The 20,675-nt window shown below is 41.8% G+C and overlaps 1 protein-coding gene across 1 annotated transcript in view; it reads left to right on the top strand.

The window, feature by feature from the left end:
- The window catches only part of LOC145411402 (putative neural-cadherin 2), a 104,280-nt gene that overhangs the window by 31,607 nt on the left and 51,998 nt on the right, over positions 1-20,675 (top strand). The window contains exons 6-13 of the mRNA XM_080281444.1: positions 2,519-2,656; positions 3,307-4,090; positions 12,723-12,956; positions 13,225-13,400; positions 13,749-13,895; positions 15,144-15,320; positions 16,230-16,629; positions 18,381-18,583. Of these exons, the coding sequence (XP_080137570.1) occupies positions 2,519-2,656; positions 3,307-4,090; positions 12,723-12,956; positions 13,225-13,400; positions 13,749-13,895; positions 15,144-15,320; positions 16,230-16,629; positions 18,381-18,583 (2,259 nt within the window). The remainder of the gene's footprint in view (positions 1-2,518; positions 2,657-3,306; positions 4,091-12,722; positions 12,957-13,224; positions 13,401-13,748; positions 13,896-15,143; positions 15,321-16,229; positions 16,630-18,380; positions 18,584-20,675) is intronic.

Genomic DNA, 20,675 nt, shown 5'->3' with positions numbered 1-20,675 from the left:
TGCTGGTTAATTCCCTTGGGATCCTTTTTTAAGGTTTAGTTTATACTGCACAGATATTACTAAAATGATATTATATAGTCCCATATTTTATTTTATATAAAAAATATATATACACTGTATACAGTATTAACTATATACACTGACTTGTTCTTCACTTGTACCTATCGTGGGCAATATATGTGTCAGCACTGTGTGGAAATCATTGTGTTCACGGTTGTGTTGAAGATGTTCACTCTTGCTAACGTCATTTGTGTTGGCCATTTTTTATTTTTTCTGGTTTTCCTTGTAACTTAATTTGTCTGTTTCCACTAGGTAGCTTTAATTAATAAATGTTTAATACAGTTCTTTTAATCGCTCACTGAGTAACTGTGATGGTATATTTTCTTTATTACTTTGTAGATGTAATAATGTATAGCTGTATGTATGAAACACGTATTTTATGTAGGTATAAATGGTAACACTCGTTGGTAGTAAATAAATGCTATAATAAATGAATGAATATATACAGTGTAGAATATTTATTGTTGGTGCAAGTATTTAATGATTGAACTATGAAGATAACTGAAGTAGGTATATGTATTTAAGTTGTAACTATACAGCAGGTTTTATATGTTTGTGCAAAATGTGTTGTCTATCACTGTGTATCGTATGAATGAAGTAACTATGTAACTCACTAATTTTTTACCGTGGTGGGAATGGTGTGAATGGTGTTGCACGTGGTGATAGCGTTGTCCTTCACGGGGTGATTGACGTGTTGTGGGGTGTCAGACACACGTTGATACGTATGGTGACGTCGACTTCCCACACTGGTAGCTGTGGTGAGTAAATGAGTAACGATGAGTAACTTGAGTGAAGATGAGTGAGTAAGATGAGTTGTGAATATGGACTTGGTATTTGCTTCGTCGTCTTGACCTCTTCACTCCTGCGTCAGCGGTGGAGGTTGGGTTGAGGTAGCAGAGAGAGGAGGGTGAGGTCTGGTGGTTGTGAGTTGTGAGTCGTATCTCACTCTTCGTTTGTTTGTTTTGTTTTTTCTTTCTTGATGTATTCTCGGTCCTTTTTTCTTGTGATTTACTCGTTGTGGGATGAAGACTGCCGCTACTTGTAGGTGCGTGTAGAAGACTATAAGTTGTTACTTGTAGTTAATTGTAGATGGTTGTAGATCGTTGGTTCGTCGTAGAAATTGCAAGATTGTTTGTATCAGTATTTAGTTAAACTACTTGCAAGGCGTCCTGTGACCTCTTCACCTCTACATCAGCATGATGATCGGGGAGACGGAGGAGGCTGGTTGAGGAGAATACTGTAAGGAGCTGGTTGTGAGTTGTTGGTTGTGAGTTTTTTTTTTTTTTTCAATCTTGATATTTTGTAGGAATTCACTGTTGATTCGTAGACGAGGTTCTTACGTTCGCTGCCGCCATATCTCTGCTACCAAATGTCACAATAACCTTTGTAACTTCTTTGAGGTGATGTTTTTTATATATTAGACATGTGGACGAGTGGTTGTTATACGTGAGTTGCTTTGTAAGTAGATAATCTTGGTTCCCTTTTGTCATCCAATGACAGGAGAGGTAAAGAATAGTATGGGACTAGTTTTATTTGTCTTGGAAATATTAACAAAGTCTCACACACGAGTGAAGTATAAGTAGAGTCCCGCGAGCTACTTCCCTGTCTCGCTCTCTCTCTCTCTCCCTCTCTTCCATGTCGCTAAGCCCTTCTTCCTACTACTTGCCGATTCTATGGCCTGTCTCCTTCTGAGCTCTGCTTCCTAAATTCTGGTGAAACAGGGGTCGTGTCACGTGTGTTACACTGTGGTTGGAAAGTTCCACAAACCTATGTGTGAGTATGTGTGTATGTCACTAGGCTTTGTTTACCTGCCATCTCGCTGACACACTACCTACATCATCCCCTGACTTTGTTACTTCCTGTGTAATGGTCAACAATTCCTCAGTTAACTTGCAAGATCATTTCCCTTTTCCAGGCTTGCATGGAGCTGTCTATCTATCTATTTATCTATCTATCTATTATGAATTGTAATTATAATATGGAGTCCTAACACCATTACTATATGTGAAAATTAACATGAATTATTTACAAGTTGCAAATTCTCTACCTTAAATACTAATGAAGTACATGAGCAAAATGGTTAGCATTACTGATAGGAATACTCAGAAGTAAATATGCATCTACCAGAAAATACAAGAGATAGCAGTGGAAAATGAAAATTCGGTCCTAATTATAAAAACGTAACCATACCCCTCGTAGTCTAACTGGACCTAAAATTGCCAGCTCTCCATCTTGAATATATACTAAATTGTAGCAGGGGATTTGTACAAGATGTAACGCTAGTTACGAAAAAGTGCTGTGGAAAGAAGGTAGAGCCGTAGTATTGTCTTTCAGCCAGTATTCTGCCTTTCAGCTAAGTGCAATAAAATACAAAAGGCCAAAAATCTGGACCAAGTTAAGGTAACAAGACGTTAGTGATTAATATCTAACAGGTAGTGTCTCGCCTGTCTGCCTTCAGGTGGTGGCGGAGGACCGGGACTTCATGGACCACCACGGGCTGCTGTACACGGTGCGAGGTGACGGTGTGGACGGGTATGCCCCTGGCGACGCATTCTTTACCATCAACTCACTCACAGGCGAACTCATCCAGCTCAGGGTAAGTTGCTTTTGTTGATCAACCCCCAGTCTAGCCGAGCACACCCATCACCCACAGGCAAGCAACCGCCCCTAACGTGGACAGTGGCTTGCTGCAACAGGCACGAGGAATAGTGTGGAGGTTTGGTTCCTGGGTGGATGCCGCATTTGCGCCTTCACCCAGTTAAGAGGGACACCATAGTAGGTTCCGTTTTAATCTGTGATCTGGTTATATGATTACCATCCAGCATTGTAAATGGTTTCCTATAACCCAGGAAACCATTAGACTTGTCATCAGTGTAGCGCCACCTGAAGGGGAACGAAGAGTAATGAAAAGTGACAGGAAGAAAAGAGAGAAGTAGGAAACGAGAAGGGTAGACACCGGATGATAAAGGTGAATGAAGAAGTAGGCAGCACTACGTCAGGTGAGTGGATGATGGTTGCAGCCACTAATTACAACTCTGAATAATTTGAACATTGAAATAGGGATGTTTTGATTTGTTTACATTATGAAATATTTGTCTCATTTCTTTAGTTCCGTTGCCTTCATCCTCTTCGATGCCCTTCCATCTGTTTCCCAGTTTAAGGACAAGATTAATAAACCAATATCACCGTTAGCCCTTTTTCAGTTTACGAGTCATAAAATATCCTAGGTTATGCTTTTCCCTGCAGGCGCTGGATCGTGACCCGCTGCAAGGTAAGGCGGTGTGGAAGGTGCGGGTGCAAGTGAGGGACGGGCAGGCGCTGTGGAGCCGCCAGGCCATGCAACGCTACCTGGCTAACAAGGCCAAGGCCACAAACGCCACCACTATACACCATAATGCTGGAAGACAGAGAAGAACAGTGCGTGAGTTTGTGTTCAGTGCAAACAGTGGAAGGAAATCAAATGGTGTGTATGGCATTAGGAAGAGATGTGGCTGGACTAAAAGGAAGCACGTGTCATTAACCAAAAATGAAACATATACTGAAAGTGAACGTCAGCACAATAAGCTGACAAGCAAGAGCCCAGATAGAGTCCTCCATGGCCAGGCCATAGCAAGTGTGGACACAGAGGCAGCCCAGCTGGAGTATGGAGCTGAGGCTAACCCGAGGGGCGGGAGGGGCAGGAGGTCAGGGGAGGGAGAGAGGAGCTTCAGGGAGTGGGTGGAGGATGCCCAGGATGAGGAGAAAACGAAGAACTTTATGAGGTGGGTGGCAGCGAACCAGGATGGGGAGGGAGTGAAGGACTTTAGGGAGTGGGCGGAGGATGAACAGCGTGACATGTGTGGCGGTAACGCGACCGAGCCCGAGGATGAACGTCTGGCTGGGGCGGGGCGGGGCCTGCATGGCCTCGGTGGGTCGCTGGTACACGTAGCAGAGACGGAGGTCACCATCAGAGTGAAGGACGTCAACGACAACCCACCCGTCTTCCCCAACACAACTATGTTTGGTCTGGTGCAGGAGAACGGACCCATCGGTGAGTTGTGTGGGATGTCAGTAGTAAATGTCTTAGTTTTGCTATGATCAGATCTGTTGGTAATACTTCGTTATATGTCGAGCACCTATCACTCGGTTGAATTAACTGTATTAAAGTTTTTAAAATTAATGAAATGACACTACTTTTCACATGTAGCTTCATGTACGTCCAATACACATCCTTTGATATAAATCGCAGAACTAAGGAGCATTGTTATAAAAATCTCTGCTAGCCAGTGAAAATATTCATTTTTGAAATTTACTGACACGTCTAAAATGGCCTGGCATTAATATAAATGAAGCTCCAACAGGTGTTGGACTTAATGGTAATAGCCCTCCACACGTTGGCAAAATAACTGAGCATATTTTTCTCTGATTCTGAATTATGTTTACTGCCGCTTATACGCAATGAGAACTGCGCGTTTGTTGAACTAATGAGCTTGTGAACTTTCATCTCTCTTTCGTGCATCTCGTATCTTTCTTTATCACTAAAATTTCATCATCGCTCGTGTGCATTTCTTCATCTTAATTTGCTTTATTTCTTTGTTTCTTTTCTCCTATTTTGAATATCTCTTCCATACATCCTATATCTTCTCCCTTTTGAAATGCATTGATTTTGTCCTAATTTCTGCTTTGCCTCCCCTCATATCATAAGTTATGTTTTATATATATATATTATGTGCTTATATTTTGTACCTCCTTTGAATGCATCTCTAATCACATTCCTTTTTGCGGGTCTTGATTCCATAGTTTTTCTCTACGTTTGTCTTTGTTTTACTGTTTGCTGGTGTTTGTTACAATTCGTTATTTCCCGTATACCGTACGTCAGTCTTTCCTCTCTCAACACTCTCAGGTTCCTGTGTCTTATGTCTCTCTTATGACCCTTGTGCGGTGTGGTGCGGTGAGGATCTGTCCGTTCTCCCCTTTGGGGCTAAGATGCGAATGAATGTGTTTGAATGGATGAGTAGTGTGTCGTCCTGTCTCGGCTACCTCCCTTTCCTTGGGGGAAGCAGCCTAGGTATATAGATAGATAGATGTTCTTATTCTCTCTCTCTCTCTCACTCACTCTTATCTGCATAAATTCGTCTGGCGTAAGTTGGAATAGAATAGAATTAAGATGCCAACAGAGGATAAATCTCAGCCTTACTACTTTTTCATTTCTCTTTGGTGTGTCTCTGCTGCCCTCACCACGTGTCGCTTTCTCTTGATATTCTTTCTGTATTGTTCGTGTCGTTTCCCTCTTTCTCCTTGATTATTCTCTTATTTTATGCCGTTCATGGTTTCATTTCCAGTTGTCATCAGTTTTCCTTCCTTTCTGTTCCTCTTGCATTTTTTTTTTTTCTTGAAAACCTATTTCACATTTCTTCACCTCATCATTTTGTATTTCTCCTTCGCTTCTTTGTACCAAGTGGATCCTTCGTGTACCCATGTTGTGACGGTATATTATTTAAATTGTATTTTGTGATTCAGGGAAGAGGATTTTATTCATTGATGACTAGGAATATAATAAGGTCACCGTTCATCTCAGTAAGCAGTCTCATCTAAAGAGGGATGTGGGTTTGACAGCAATTACCACTGCTTACAATTTTTATGTATGTGATGCACCTGTCTGAGTGATTTTACATTTTTATCCTTCGATTTTCCGTTCCTGTTGTTTCGTTTACGTTTTGCCAGGTGGGGAGGATGGAGAGTGAGAGACTGACGAGGAGAGTGTATGTGAGTGAGGTGGAGGGGGGGAGAGATAGGGGGAGGCCGAGGATGAGTTGGAGGGATGGGGTGGAGAGGTATATTTGAGAGTGGGGTGTGAGCTGGGAGCAGGGCAGTGAAATGGCTGGGGAAAAGGCGACATGGAGGCAAATAGTTTGTGGCCACCCCATACGGGATTAAGACGTCTGGCAATAGATAGATAGATAGACGTTTTTCGGTGCTGGCACTTCCTAAAATCCCATATATTTGAAAAAATATATATATTATCCTTCCAAACCTCTCACTGACCTTATTTTAACCTCAGACTCATTAATAAAACTGTTTTCACGACCTTATATACAAACATTTCTTCTCTCTTCAAACCCCTTTCTGCCAGGTCTGTGTTTCTTCTTCCTCACCCTCTCCTCCGTCGTTATCATTCGTCTTCCTCTTCTTCCTTTTCATCCTTGACTTCCTCTGCAGTCCCGTCTCCTTTATCATCGCTTATCACCATCTCTTCACCTTTATTGCCTCTCCTTCACTCTTTATCTTCATTTCTATCTTCTCCTCTCATTCTTTTCAGTCTTAATTTTCCCTCACACGCACTCCATTAAGTTTTTCCTCTGTGATTACTCATTTCTCTCTCTCTCTCTCTCTCTCTCTCTCTCTCTCTCTCTCTCTCTGTTTTTTGTCTTAATTCTTTACTTCTCTTCTGATTCTTTTCCATCTCTACCTACCCTCTTTCTCTGCAGTACATTTTTCTGTTTCCGTGGTTTCTCATTTTCCCCCTCCATATTTCTTCCCTGTGTCCTTATCTCTCTCTTCCCATCCCTTCTTGTCCTGTAAATTTTCCCCTAAATCTTCCACCATCTCTCGCCATTTTTCCTCTTTCTTCATTACTCTTTGTCATCACCATCCATCCTCTTCATGTCCATTGTTCTGTCACTTATCTCACGTTTTCTCTCTCCGTTTTCCTTGCTCTCTTTCCAGATTTATTCCCAATCTTACATTTCCTCTCTCTCTCTCTCTCTCTCTCTCTCTCTCTCTCTCTCTCTCTCTCTCTCTCTCTCTCTCTCCACTTTTTGTCATGCTTTCACCTTTTCACATTTTCAAGCGCCGTTTCATCACACTTCTTCCTTTTCTCTCTTGCTTCTTTCATCACACTTCCTGTCTGCAATTTATCCTCTTTTCCATATTTTCTTTCTCTTATCATTTTTTAAAACACTAACTTACCATCCATCTTATTTTATTTTTATTGGGTTTCCTTTATTCCCTTTCGTCCCTCCGTACTCCCCCACTCTGTTTTCTGTTTTCCCGTTTTCTTTGTTTCGCGTTCTTGCTCACTCACACCCATAATTAATTTTCACCAACCTCTTCCCTCCTCAGCTTCCCCTTTCTCGCCCAGGCTCTCACTCCCGTTCCTGAGATTCCCCTAACAAGTCCAGCGTCAGCACATGTTCTATTTGTTTGAGGTAAATCAATGGACCAACTTGAGCCATGACTCTCTGGCCTCAGCAGTTTTCATGAAGACACAGCAGAGAAGCTCCAAGTGGTCGATGGTGAATGGTAGCTTGGGCAGTTTTTGTGGATTTACAATCTGCCATCGTCATCATCATCATCATCATCATCATCGTCGTTGTCATTATTATTATTATTATTATTATTATTATTATTATTATCTTTATTATTATCATTAAATTTTGCACATGATCAACAAGCTTGCAATAATTACCTAATTCTCTGTTTCACTTACATCTGTGGAGTACAGTGTGTGTGTGTGTGTGTGTGTGTGTGTGTGTGTGTGTGCGCGCTCGCGCTCGCGACAAGCCTGTACAGTACGTGCCTGCTGTGTTTACATTTACATCATGTTTACATTTACACAAGACCAAAATAATTCTTCTGTTCCACTCGGACGACACGGCTCCTAGATTTTTTTTTATGAACTCAGGCCATAACTACCACAGGCAATTTAATGAACTCTCTCCGTCATATTATATCAGTTCCACTTTAAGATTATAGACTAGTGGAATATCTGGAAAATGTGGCTGTATAAATATCCTCAAGCATTTTAGAGTCAAAGTTGTCAAATAGGCTTTCCTAGGGTGTTTTTTTGTGCTGAATCCATTTTTGCTGTTTGCCAAGCTGTATCTCGTGCGGTTTTGCTCCTAGCGGACAAAATCCAAGATGGCCGCCATTTTTCTAGAAAATGCATATTTTGAAGAATTGCTTCAAATATAAAATATATTAATTAATTATCCAGCGCCTGATCACTGCCTACGAAAGTGGCCGACGTGTAAACCTCAGAAGTAATGATGCATGAACTTTTAACAGTCCCCCAGGCTCTAGCTGAGACAAACGGTAGACTTCGATCTGGATCAAAAGCAGACTTGGCTCAAGTACTCACTTCAGGAATACAATGTCCTCCCAGCATAGGCGCTGCAGACCTTGAGGAAACACCAACACTCATAATTGATGGTCAAGCAATGGTTTGTTCCATTGGGAAACCACCCAAAGCAGCCACACTGGGAGACCTAGCTGACGTGTTCATTGGAGCTGTTCTTCAAGGTGGGACACTGTTCAAACGAATTGATGTAGTGTTTGACAGATACTACGAGAAATCCATCAAAGAGGGAGCAAGGACACGACGTGGTCAAGCATCAGTGGCGATCCGACGTTTGATTGAAGGCAGGAATGTTCCACTCCCAGCAAAGTGGGATACTTTCATGGCACACCCTGAAAACAAGGCAGACTTGGCCAATTTCCTCTCACAACAACTGATGCTGAAGGTTTCAGCAAACAAAACTGTTGTGGTATCTGGCGGATTCGTCGATGAAGAACAGGTGGAATCATCGGATCCAGAAGTGGACACAGACAAACTCAAAGCTCAGCACGAAGAGGCAGATACAAGAATGATTCTGCATTCTACAGAAATTCAAGCCTCTAGCATTGTGATAGCTGCACGTGACACAGATGTCCTGGTATTACTACTTGCACACTTCCACAAAATGCCCAGTGACAAAGTTTGGTTGAAGGCAGGAACAGCTGCAAACAGGAAGTATATTCCTATACACACCATTATGGAACGGCTTGCTTTTGATAACGATAAGATGGAATCCATTACAGCGTTTCACGCCATCACTGGTAGTGACACAACTTCATATCTCTTCAGGCATGGAAAGAAAATTTGCTGGAAGGTGTTTCAAGAACACTCTCGCCTTCTTGAAGGTCTAGGTCAAGGTGAACTCGATGACGCGACAGCGAAGAACGCTGAATTATTCATCTGTAAGTTGTACAATGTCCCCAACGTCACAACAGTCAACAAGGCTCGTGAAATCCTGTTCGTGAAGTCCAGTGCTCCAGAGACTCTTCCTCCAACTGGTGATGCCCTTTCGTTTCACATCCAAAGAGCTCACTATCAAACAGCTGTGTGAAGACAGGCAAATGAACAGTATCCAGAACTACCTCAACCAGAGACGATGGGATGGAGGATGGAAGGTGCATCACTGGTGCCAACGCTGATGTCCCTACCCCCAGTCCCAGACTCATGTGTGGAACTGATCACCTGCAACTGCGCCAATCGATGTATGAGTGCACGTTGCAAATGTAAAAAGTCCCACTTGCGTTGTACAGCAGCATGCAAATGTAGAACATCCGATGACGATTGTAGCAATGTCGAAGCCCAACAATGACACTGTGTAAAACACACTGCCACTATGCCTGTTCATCAATTTGCAATCTGCAACTTGTAATATAAATGTGTTGTCAGCCATCCTGGATTTATGTTTATGTTTATTACTTAATTAAGAGAAGAGTAATATCAATAAAATAATTAACGTACAATGCCTTTATAGTGGGTTTTAATAAGGTTTTACGGTCGTCATAATGATATGCGGACGAGGCACCACTTGTAAAAATGATGCTTTTGAGTTTAAGGCGGCCATCTTGGATTTACCCGTCTGACGGTGTCAGCTTGAGAGATACAGCTTGGCAAACAGCAAAAATGGATTCTGCACAAAAAAACACCCTAGAAAAGCTTATCTGCCAACTTTGACTCCAAAATGCCTGGAGTTGTCCAAATACCTGAAAACTGGACTAGACTATTACCATTTTGTGACATCTCGTTCTTGAAACATTTCGCAAAATCTGTTACGTCTTCTGTTGTAACATTCCCAACACCACATACCTTTTATTTATATTATTATTATTATTATTATTTGCACCACCCAGCCAGAGTAAGTTTAACACCACTTTGCTCACATTCCCAGGCATCAGTATTTCATATCAACATTTCCTTCTGCTCCCTGTATCCCATCTAGGTGTTTGCATTCTTCTGTTTTCTTCCCTTATATATTTCTCTTCATTCTACTTTATATATACCTCTTCATTCTACTCCTATATTCCTCTTCATTCCACTTTATTCCTCTTCATTCTACTGCATATATTCTTCTTCATTCTACTGTATATATTCCTGTTCATTCTACTTTATATATTCCTTTCATTCTACTTTATATATATTCCTCTTCATTCTACTCATGTATTCCTCTTCATCCAACGTATATATTTCTCTTCATTCTACTGTATATTTTCCTCTTCATGCTATTTTATATATTCCTCTTCATTCTACTCCTATATTCCTCTTCATTCTACTTTATATATATTCCTCTTCATTCTACTCCTATATTCCTCTTCTTTCCACTTTATATATTCCTCTTCATTCTACATACATACATTTCACTACTTTGTACATCTTTCCCAGCTAGGTTCCCATGTTCAGTAAAAGGAAACTGGTTCAATTTTTCTCACAAATTGTTCATGTACATTGATCTATTTCCAAATCTCTTTACACACTCCTTTTCTTAGCATTTTTCCTCAGTTTATCCGAATTATTTTCTCATTTTTATGTTGTTCAGTTTTCCTTTTCTCGTCCACGGCTCTTTCTGCTTCATCCCATTTGCCTCCCTCACTATACTCTTTTTACTTTAACTTGGCCCAGATTTTCGCCCTTCTGTAGCTTATTTCATGTGGATCTGTGGCAGAAAAATACAGTGCAAGAGCTGTGCATCCTCTTCCATAGCACTACTTCGTGACTAGCATCATACTCTAGCGTTAACCTGTTGTTACATCTCGGCTCTGAAGACGGAGAGATGGCAATTTTAGGTCAAATTAGAGTAAAAAGAGTATAGTAACTACGTTCAACATAATCCGTTCATTTACGTTCCCAAACATTCTTACTATCGTCACAGCTTTTCATAATTCACGTATTCCCAGATCAGTATTTGTCGGGTAAGAAAGCTCCCTAGCACCTTTTCCTTAACGATTTATTTTCCAGGCTGCCCATTTACATCCTATTTTTTCCTTCTTATATCTTTAATGTCAACGTAGATTTTATGGCTAAAACACAGGTTGTGTATATAGTAACGGGGCAGAATCAGAAATAAAACGGTAGGGAAGAGGTGTTAGTCAGCTTCCTACCCACACAAGCGTACTGTCCTCTCTCCTTCCTTGTATTCTGCCCATACCTTTCAGCTACTCCTTGGTTTTTAGTTCCCTGATTACCCTTCTCGTATTTTTTTCCATGGCCTTCTCTGCATAACAATAATATACTCATACAATTTTCCGAACTGTCTTCTTGCACATTTTTTTTTTCTAATAACACAAGTACCCTTCTCTTATACGTACAAGAGAATAATTAAACTTTCTTCAATTTAAAATGCTGTCTATGTATATTTTGTTTACTGCTGTACCATGAGTGCTTTAAGCTTCTTTCTTGTGCTTGAAATATAAAACACTTGAATATTGTTATGTACAGCACTGCGTTATTCTTCACACACACACACACACACACACACACACACACACACACACACACACACACACACACACAGAATTCTCGGATCACACTGGTATACAGGAAAAAAAAAAAAGACGTACTGAAATGGTTTGCAGTTCACTAGGGCGTCAGGTGGCCGGGCTCCCACACAGCTCAGACGCCCGCTAAGACGTGCCAGGTGAGGCCGCGAGACACCTGTGAATCGGGTATTACGGGGGATAACTTAGGACGTCAAAGGTTTTACCCCGCCGTGCTCAAGTGATAAGTTTCCTTTTTCCACTGTAGTATCTATATATATCGTTTCTTAATGCATACTCAGTTGATTTTCGTTATTTGAATTCTTTCCATCATCTCAGTTTGTTGTTTTTTGTCATCATTGTCATCATCATCATCATCATCACCCCTGTCGGCACGCGATTGTCTCACAGCACATAAAATAATCGCCATACAAATATTACCAGATCGTCGTCAGCAACATCATATCTCCAGAAATTCAAAAACAGCAATGACGAAACATCTATCTACACATTTCACGAGTAGGCCAATACAGCACCTCTGAACACTGTATTAATAGCCTTCCCTCCTGACATTCGTCCATAGAGTACACTTATCAGAGCTTAGATCAGGACATCATTAAGAATAATCACACACACACACACACACACACGCACACACACACACACACACACACACACACACACACACACACACACACACACACACACACACACACACACACACACACACACACACACACACACACTGTACAGCACATGCCACATTAAGACTCAGACAGCATCAACGGTGTAAGAAACCTATAGGACAACCCCATAAGGACAGTAGCTTACCTGCGGTTTATGGGTCTGCTCGTCCAGGCAGACTGGGGTTAAGCAACAACTGAGATTACTTACTTTCGTATTGTATTCCTACTGCTACTTTCAGCATGGAGAAGATCACTTGTTCTGATATGGTTGATAAAACCTAGCTTTTGTCTAACACCTCCTGTTTGAAAAGTCTTCCCTAAGCTGAAGAAATATGTCAAAAGTAGCAAACAGGCAATGAAACCTGTGGTCTTGTATTTAGCTGCTTACCACTGCATCAACCACTGCCCACCCAGATCTGTCGGTGGTCGTGGTGGCTGCCTGGGATGCAGATGACGACTCTGAAGGATCCAACGCGAAAGTTACTTACGGCATCGAGCAGAACGCCGTACATGAAGGCACAGGTGAGGCCATCTTCTCCATACACCCGGAGACAGGCCTGGTGCGTACGGCTGTCTGCTGTCTGGACCGGGAAACCACGACCCAGTACCATATCCAGGTGGTGGCCACGGATGGCGGCGGTCTGCAGGGTGAGGAAAAGTTCATTCATATTTTCACCCAGTAATAGTTCAGAATTCACTGATCCCTTAAAGATATTTAGCAAATGGTTGCCAGTACAAAAACACATACAATAAATATCAGATGACCATGTTTTGCGTTCTAATACAGTAGTAATTAAGTACGGACACACATTCTAAGATTGGAAAGTTGAAAAGCAAAGGTTATTGTTTATTATGTTGCTAGTCCTCTCTCACCAATTGTCTGTTAATACACAGTCCCCTCCTTCTACGGCCTCAGGGACGGGTGTGGTGGTGGTGCGTCTGATTGACGTCAATGACAACGCACCCCAGCTGGAGCAGAAGCTGTGGGAGGTGGAGGTGGACGAGACGTGGGGTGATGGTCCCCCTGATAACTTCACAATCCTCAGCATCTCCGTCCTTGACCCAGACACATCCAATTATTTCTACTACAGGGTGCTTTTTTTTTTTTTTTTCTTTTTTTATATCCATTAGTCAGTTTTAGTAACCCCTTCATTGTGGTGACGGACTAGTTTAGTTTAGTTCAGCTAAAACTAGAACTCCTCATTCAGCTGAGAGATGATCTGTCTTAATTAAGTGGTTAATGAAGGCTGTAAATCGCTCCTCCAGTTCACAAAGTCTCTTATGCCGAATGAAATGGTTTTAGAATGTCACACGACTGAAGGGATTAATTCTGGTTGAAATTAACTATGTAATGTATTCTCATTTGATAATTTATTTGAAGAGAGCTGACCAGCATTTGCTACGGACACTTGCAGCACTTCGCACGTCTACTTGTCTCAGGTTGTTCATGGCAGTGGGTGGGGTTGGCAACACTTCGGCGTGAGGTCAGTGGGTGCCGTGGGTCACATCTACGCCTGCCAGACACTGGACTACGAGGACGAAGCTCACCGCCGGGGCTTCCGCTTCATGGTGCAGGTCACTGACAGGGTGAGTGTTTGCCAGGACTGTCATCTGTTTAGGGTATGACCTTAACAACTAGAAAGCTTGGTCGGGGTCCCTCGTCAAAGGAAAGTATAATCGTTTGCTATAAAGGTTGGTTCTAAGAGAGGCATTTTTATTCTCTGGCGTGAACTTTTGATGGAAGATTACCTTCATATTATTCCTCATGTCTTCTCTCTTTCTCTGCACTACAAGATGAAATGACGGACCTTGGCCAGATAATAAGTAACGTACATAAGAAAGACATTACACTACATACTGTACCTCCTCTACTCTCAGTATTTCATGCAGGATGGTTGAGTTGACCTCGTGAGAAGTTCTGTTAGTCATTTATTTTGGTCAGTATCAAGCACCCTGTACGCTTTGATTTATTGAAAACACGAATGCACCCTTGTTTCAGGACCTTCCGTTACAACATAATTACTGCATCCTTATAAACTTTCCCATAGCTTTCATAATTGTCAAGTTAGATAACGGCGTTTCAGTAGTTAGACACACAGACAGAGAGGCATAATAACATACCTATCACCATTTAAGCTCCTGATTATGATGACGTGCATTGTATTTTTGTATGGCTTATATTGCACGCTTTTATCCAACTCAGGAAGAACCTTTGGTAGTGAAGGGTAAAAATTGTCTGCTATGCTCATACACTCAGTAGAAGCAAAATAAATCCCAGCCTTGCATGGAAGAGTTTCATAAAGAATCTAAAGAGCTTCTTGTAGTGAAAAGATAAAAAGTAAGTATACCACTGACCAGGAAAAATGTTTAGCAGGATGTCATTAAGGTATTTTTATGGTATTAAGTGTTGTTAATGATCGCTTTCCACCCGAAGATCCTGTAGGCTCGAAGAAACTGTCATATGAGAGTGTAATAATTAATAGTAATATCACAGTGCTTGCCTAGTAATCAGATCGGCAGCTACATTTACTTTGTATGTGTGTCAAATGCAGCTTGTCTTGTGGGTAACGCTTTGTGGTTAGGTAGAGGGAGTTTGCCACATACACCGCAGCTCCCTTAGCTTTGACAGCCACAGATTGTCATACATATATTATTCCTGTTATCTTCAAAGGATTTATTTCAGCTTTTGAGAGATTTTTCCAATTCGTAGGGTTCGATATAGCTTTCATTAACCCTTTTGCAGAGATCCTTGGTAGGTTGGATAAAATCATCTGGCGGTGGACTGATTTTGATGCAAAATATGTCATGGTAGTGAAGGAATTAACGTTGTCACAGGGTCGCGGCGGATGGGAGGACGCCCGACACGTGGACTCGGCGTGGGTGGTGGTGTGGCTGCGAGACATCAACGACAACCCGCCTCAGTTCCAGCGCCGGGATGTCCACATCACCATCAGTGAGGATGCTGCTCCAGGCACGGTGCTGGCCAACCTACCCGCACGGGACCCAGACAATGTAAGCTGCACTGACTGTGATAACACATTTCATCTTCCTCCTGACATTTTTTTTTTTCTACCCAAGGTTGGGGTACGGTACGATTTAGAAGCAAGTAAAGTGAGAGCACAAAAGTAGGAGAGCTAGTACCAACATACCCCGAAATAACCTACTCAATCATATGGAAAAAGGAACGGTTAACTTGTATATCTTACTGTTCGTCATGCTATGTGCTTTTTCCATTGAGTTATGGGTGGGTCTTATACAGCTGCCATCGACCCTGGAAGGTACTACCATGAGAGTGAAGTGTGGCTACAGGCTTGGTTACTAGCCAGATAGTCATTACTCTTAGGCAGGTAACCCAACCACAAGTACACAAAGTCCAAGCTGAGTCCCTCATTGTTGCCAGTCTTATTACACATCTGATTCCCCCCCCCCCCCCGCCTCTGCAACTGTTCCAGCAAGTGTTGGGAAACCGAATTTTTTTGTCTGGTTGTTTAGCTTCCACTCAATGTAAAAAATAAATTGTACCGTGGCGAACCTTAATTAGAAGAAACCTCCAGAAGCATGTAGTCATTGAAACTGATTGATTGAAGAGAGCTCACGACCAACAGCGATCAGACGTTATTAGGCTACAAATTTTATCATCCCTCTCAAAGGTAGAATGAAATATATTGGATACTGAGAAGCAGAGCCAGATTTAGTCAAACATCAATGGCGATTTCAGAGCATATGTTAAAGATACTTATCCAGTTAAATATTAAGCAACAAAATATTTCATAACTTGTAGCTTGAATTTGGGGCAGTTTATTATGTAACTTGTGTAATTAGTTCCTCCAGCTATCGAAAGTAACACAAGTATGTATTTGGCACAGTCACGCTCCCTTACTTGAAATCTGTAACAGAGTTCCTGCTGCCTTTATCGTGCAGGACGGGCATCAGGAGGTAGAGTATCATGTAGTGGGTGGATGGGGCGCCTTCACTGTGGACACTACCGGCGGAGTCAGCCTGCGCAGTGCCCTGGACCGCGAGGCCCCCGATGGCGCTGTGGGTGTGGCCAGGATCCTGGGTGTGGACCGTGGCCACCCACCTCTCACCGCCACCGCCACCCTCACCATCACCCTCACCGACGTCAACGACACCCCGCCCCACCTCTTGCCACCCACCCTCTTCCACGTCACCGAGGACGTAGCCCCAACCCGCCTGGGGGTCCTCACGGCCACTGACGAGGACGTGTGGGCACTGGGCCATGGCCCGCCATTCACACTCTCTTTAGCGCCAACCAACCCACGGCACGTCTGCCATCGTGTGGCCCTCGATTTTGACCCACGTAAGATTCTTCACTCTCTCTCTCTCTCTCTCTCTCTCTCTCTCTCTCTATTGCCAGACGCCATAATCCCGTAAGGGGTGGCCATTTGACTTTGAGTTATTTGTTTTACGGGGAGGGGCACTAACCCTCCACCAACCCACTTGTTGACACATAGGGAGCACGTATGGTTTGGTTATATGGTTACCACCCAGCGTTGTAAATGGTTCCTTGGCTTACAGGAAACCATTTGGCTTGTCACTCAATGTAAAGCCACCTGTAAAGGATAGAAAAGCAATAAGAAGTGACAGGATTGATGGGAGAAATAGGAAGAGAGGAGGGGAGGCACAGAAAGTGAATGATAAAGGCTAAGGAAGAAGTAGGCAGCACTACATCAAGTGAGTGGATGATGGTCGCCACCACCTACCACTAATATATATATATATATATATATATATATATATATATATATATATATATATATATCTATCTCTCTATATATATTCTCTCTCTCTCTCTCTCTCTCTCTCTCTCTCTCTCTCTCTATAAGCCTAGGAGACCGATAATATATTTGTATAATCAAACTATTGCCTACTGTGTTTAAAGGAGTCATCAGTCATCATCATAGTCATCATAATCATCATCATCATCACCATCATCCGACCAGAAACCGAAGGTAAGAAATTTAAGGGTAAAAGCCGCATGAGACAGCCTTTTGTTATTCTTCTGGGGACCCCCGAGGGCTTGGGGACGTAGAAAGACCCAAAGCTAGGCAGTAGCAGTCCAGTCTGTGTATGTCCTTAGCAGTGTTTAGACAGAAGAAAAAGTACTAAAGCACAAGGCGAGTAAGTTCAAGCCCTTCAGGTAATGCCCTTGGTGTGGTGGTGTGGTAAGCTGATTGTGTGGTGTGGTGTGTGAAGGTGGTATGGTGTATTTTATAGTGGGGTGGTGTGATAATGGTGTGGCTTTGCAAGAGTCGCTAAAGTCTACGCAGTGAGGCACCTTGCTTCCGGAAATCGTTAGTGAGAGGCAGACGGACACAGCGGTTCCAAGAGACGTTCTCGCATCTGAAAACTTCCAAACACTTGTTGGATTTGAGCTTCGGCGTGTTAGACCCAAGACTTCGACCAACCATGACACCTCGGCGCTTATAAAATAGTAAAATGGGGATCAGAAAGTCGTAAGTTCAGACCAGGATTGCCATGGAATAGTAGAAACTTTAAATATTATAGTAGATGGTTATTGCTCTCCCATGAAAAAATACAAACTGAAAACTATCATAACCACACATTTTACTTCCAGCTCCCACTAACAGTGTCGAAATTCAGAAACAGTTCATTATTATTATGTTACTATTGGCTATTGTGCTTGGCTTCTTAGGAAAGGGATAATATATTTTTTATCTCTGCTTTTACTGATTGTTACCTGTATATGATTTCAGGGAACAAAGGGTGGAATTACTTACACATGGATGGATCTGTTGGCTGTGAGTTAAAAATTTAAAATGTCTTGAATATTTGCGCAAAAAATGAGAAGACGTGTCCTGACAGAGATTTGTTAAGATTTACATTAAGTATTACACAGGATAGCATCACGTCACATTCTGAGGTAAATGAGCGTCTTCAGAGTCTCTCAACACGGTCACATATTGTTGCTTGATTAGCCATGACCAGTTAACGTCTCTTTTCGCCCGTGTTCCTCCCCTCCTCTCGCTCACCTCACCCACCTTTGTCCACCTGATGGCGGTAGTTTGAGTGCTTGCATGTTTGTGGCAGATCTGGACAGCGGGCGTGGCGGGGCGGTGTTGCGGACGGTGACCCCCGTGGATCGTGAAGAATTTCCACAACTGCCGGTGGCCGTGCTGGTAACTGATGCTGGTGGTGTCTCTGCCACGCATATCGTCACCGTCGTCATCGACGATGTCAATGACAACCCCATGAAGCCTGGGACCAAGACAGTTTACCTCTGGAAGCCCATGGTGAGTTGGTCCTTAGTGTTAGTGTATCTAATGGGGAACTGTGTGTGTGTGTGTGTGTGTGTGCGTACGTGCGTTCTTGTTCATGAACATTTTTTCCTATAAATCTCAGTCTTCATCGCATGGCAGTTCTGGCAGTGACTTACCAATGCTTTCATCAAAAGTTTCTCCATTTAGTTGTATATATTATGTTGGGGTGAAAATTATGCCAAACATTTTCATTAGCTTCTTGTTCCTTCCATTCCCTAGTTCTCCATGCTCCCTCTTCTTCCACATTCCCTCCTCCTCCTCTGTCTTCCCTCCTTTCCAATGCTCCTTTTGTCTACCATTTTTTTTTTTTTTTACTGGAGTGTTTACCAAAGTACCGGCGGAGTGAGCCAGCTGGCCTCACACTTCCTTTCAGTTTAAAAACCAACTAGATTCGTCGAGGTATTCCCAGTATATTCCTTTGAACCTCCTATAATGCCTGTCTCTACTCCGGTTTATCTACAATACTGTCACTTGTCCACCCCTCATGTTGCACCACAAACACTCCTTCACTTCAAGTATCTGCACAAGTATTCCTATATAATAACTCCAAGTATCTGGACAAGCTCTCATATATATATATATATATATATATATATATATATATATATATATATATATATATATATATATATATTGTTACGGAACAATATATATATATATATATATATATATATATATATATATATATATATATATATATATATATATATATATATATATATATATATATATATATATTGTTACGGAACAGCGAAAGATAATGTACACTTTAAGTGAGAATACTAAAAATCACTACTGTCCCGTAAAGTTCCAGGTTCAAAACAAAGAGTTAGGTAAAATTACAAGTTAAAGTTTAATGCTCAAACTAACAACAAAACATTCAGGACTCATAAGGATAATGTAATGGCAAAAAACAGGTTAAATATATGGTTAACTGCAATAGCCTCTATTAACACGAAATTAGCATGAGTAAATTTATCTAAGTCAGCCCTGATAAAATGAAAATACACTGGGTAATGCTCAGTTAAGGCAAGATAAATTATTACAGATACAAACTATTATTAATGATGGCTGACAACTAGAACCTTACACGAATTACAAAAAAAACTCACTAGGCCTACAAATCAACACCTTATGCTATACAGTACAAGGAAAAAATGCAATAACAGTTATACTCAAATTACACAGCTGCTAGATGGTTGGAGACATCCGGAGCACTCACAACAATAACTGTACAGGGGAGGACAGAGATGTGAACAAAATGAGGAGTAGATCTAAGTGGCAATGATGCAGAGACTGAGCTCATTATATAGGGGCCAGCAGAGCTTGATACAACTTGTAAGAAGGACGCGCAAATGAAGCCATGGGGACAAAGAGTTGACAATCCCGCTCTGAACAACAGAAAGGACGACTTACTCTACTATAACGGTAGAAGGGGGGGACTGAGGCAGAACACGCTCGTGATCAAACATGCAGCATACTGTGCGTTAAAATTACACAAAGGATGATGAAATCATAGGTTATGTAACACCTCCCCACAAAGAAAAAGAAATTTACAAAGGAAATTTCTTATTACTCTAAAACAATCTGTCTAAAGTCTAGATAAGCAATCTGTAATAACATTTTCTTTCCCCTTGACATGTTGTATATCTAATGAATACTTTTGAAGAAGTAGACTCCATCTTGTCAATCTCTGATTTTTATCTTTAAACTTACTAAGGAATTTCAGTGGGTTATGATCGGTATAAATGACTATGGGGTCAAAACCAGAACACAAATAAAATGAAAAATGCTGTAAACCCAAAATCAAGGCCGAAAGCTCTTTCTCAATAGTTGAGTAGTTCTTTTGAGGTGGAGTGAACTTCTTACTGTAATAAGATACAGGGTGTTCAATACCCTGATCATCCTCTTCCAGCAAAACAGCCCCAGCTCCTGTATCACTTGCATCAACAGCCATCTTAAAAGGCTTAGCAAAATTTGGAGTAGCGAGCACTGGCTGACTTAATAGAATAGCTTTAAGTTTGTTGAAAGAGGATTCACAGTTATCGGTCCAGACAAATTTAAC

Source organism: Coenobita brevimanus, chromosome 11 (assembly GCF_032717465.1).
Source record: "Coenobita brevimanus isolate Jiangsu-jjx chromosome 11, ASM3271746v2, whole genome shotgun sequence".
NCBI classification, from domain to species: Eukaryota; Metazoa; Arthropoda; class Malacostraca; order Decapoda; family Coenobitidae; genus Coenobita; species Coenobita brevimanus.
This window is presented reverse-complemented; position numbering and strand designations above follow the sequence as displayed.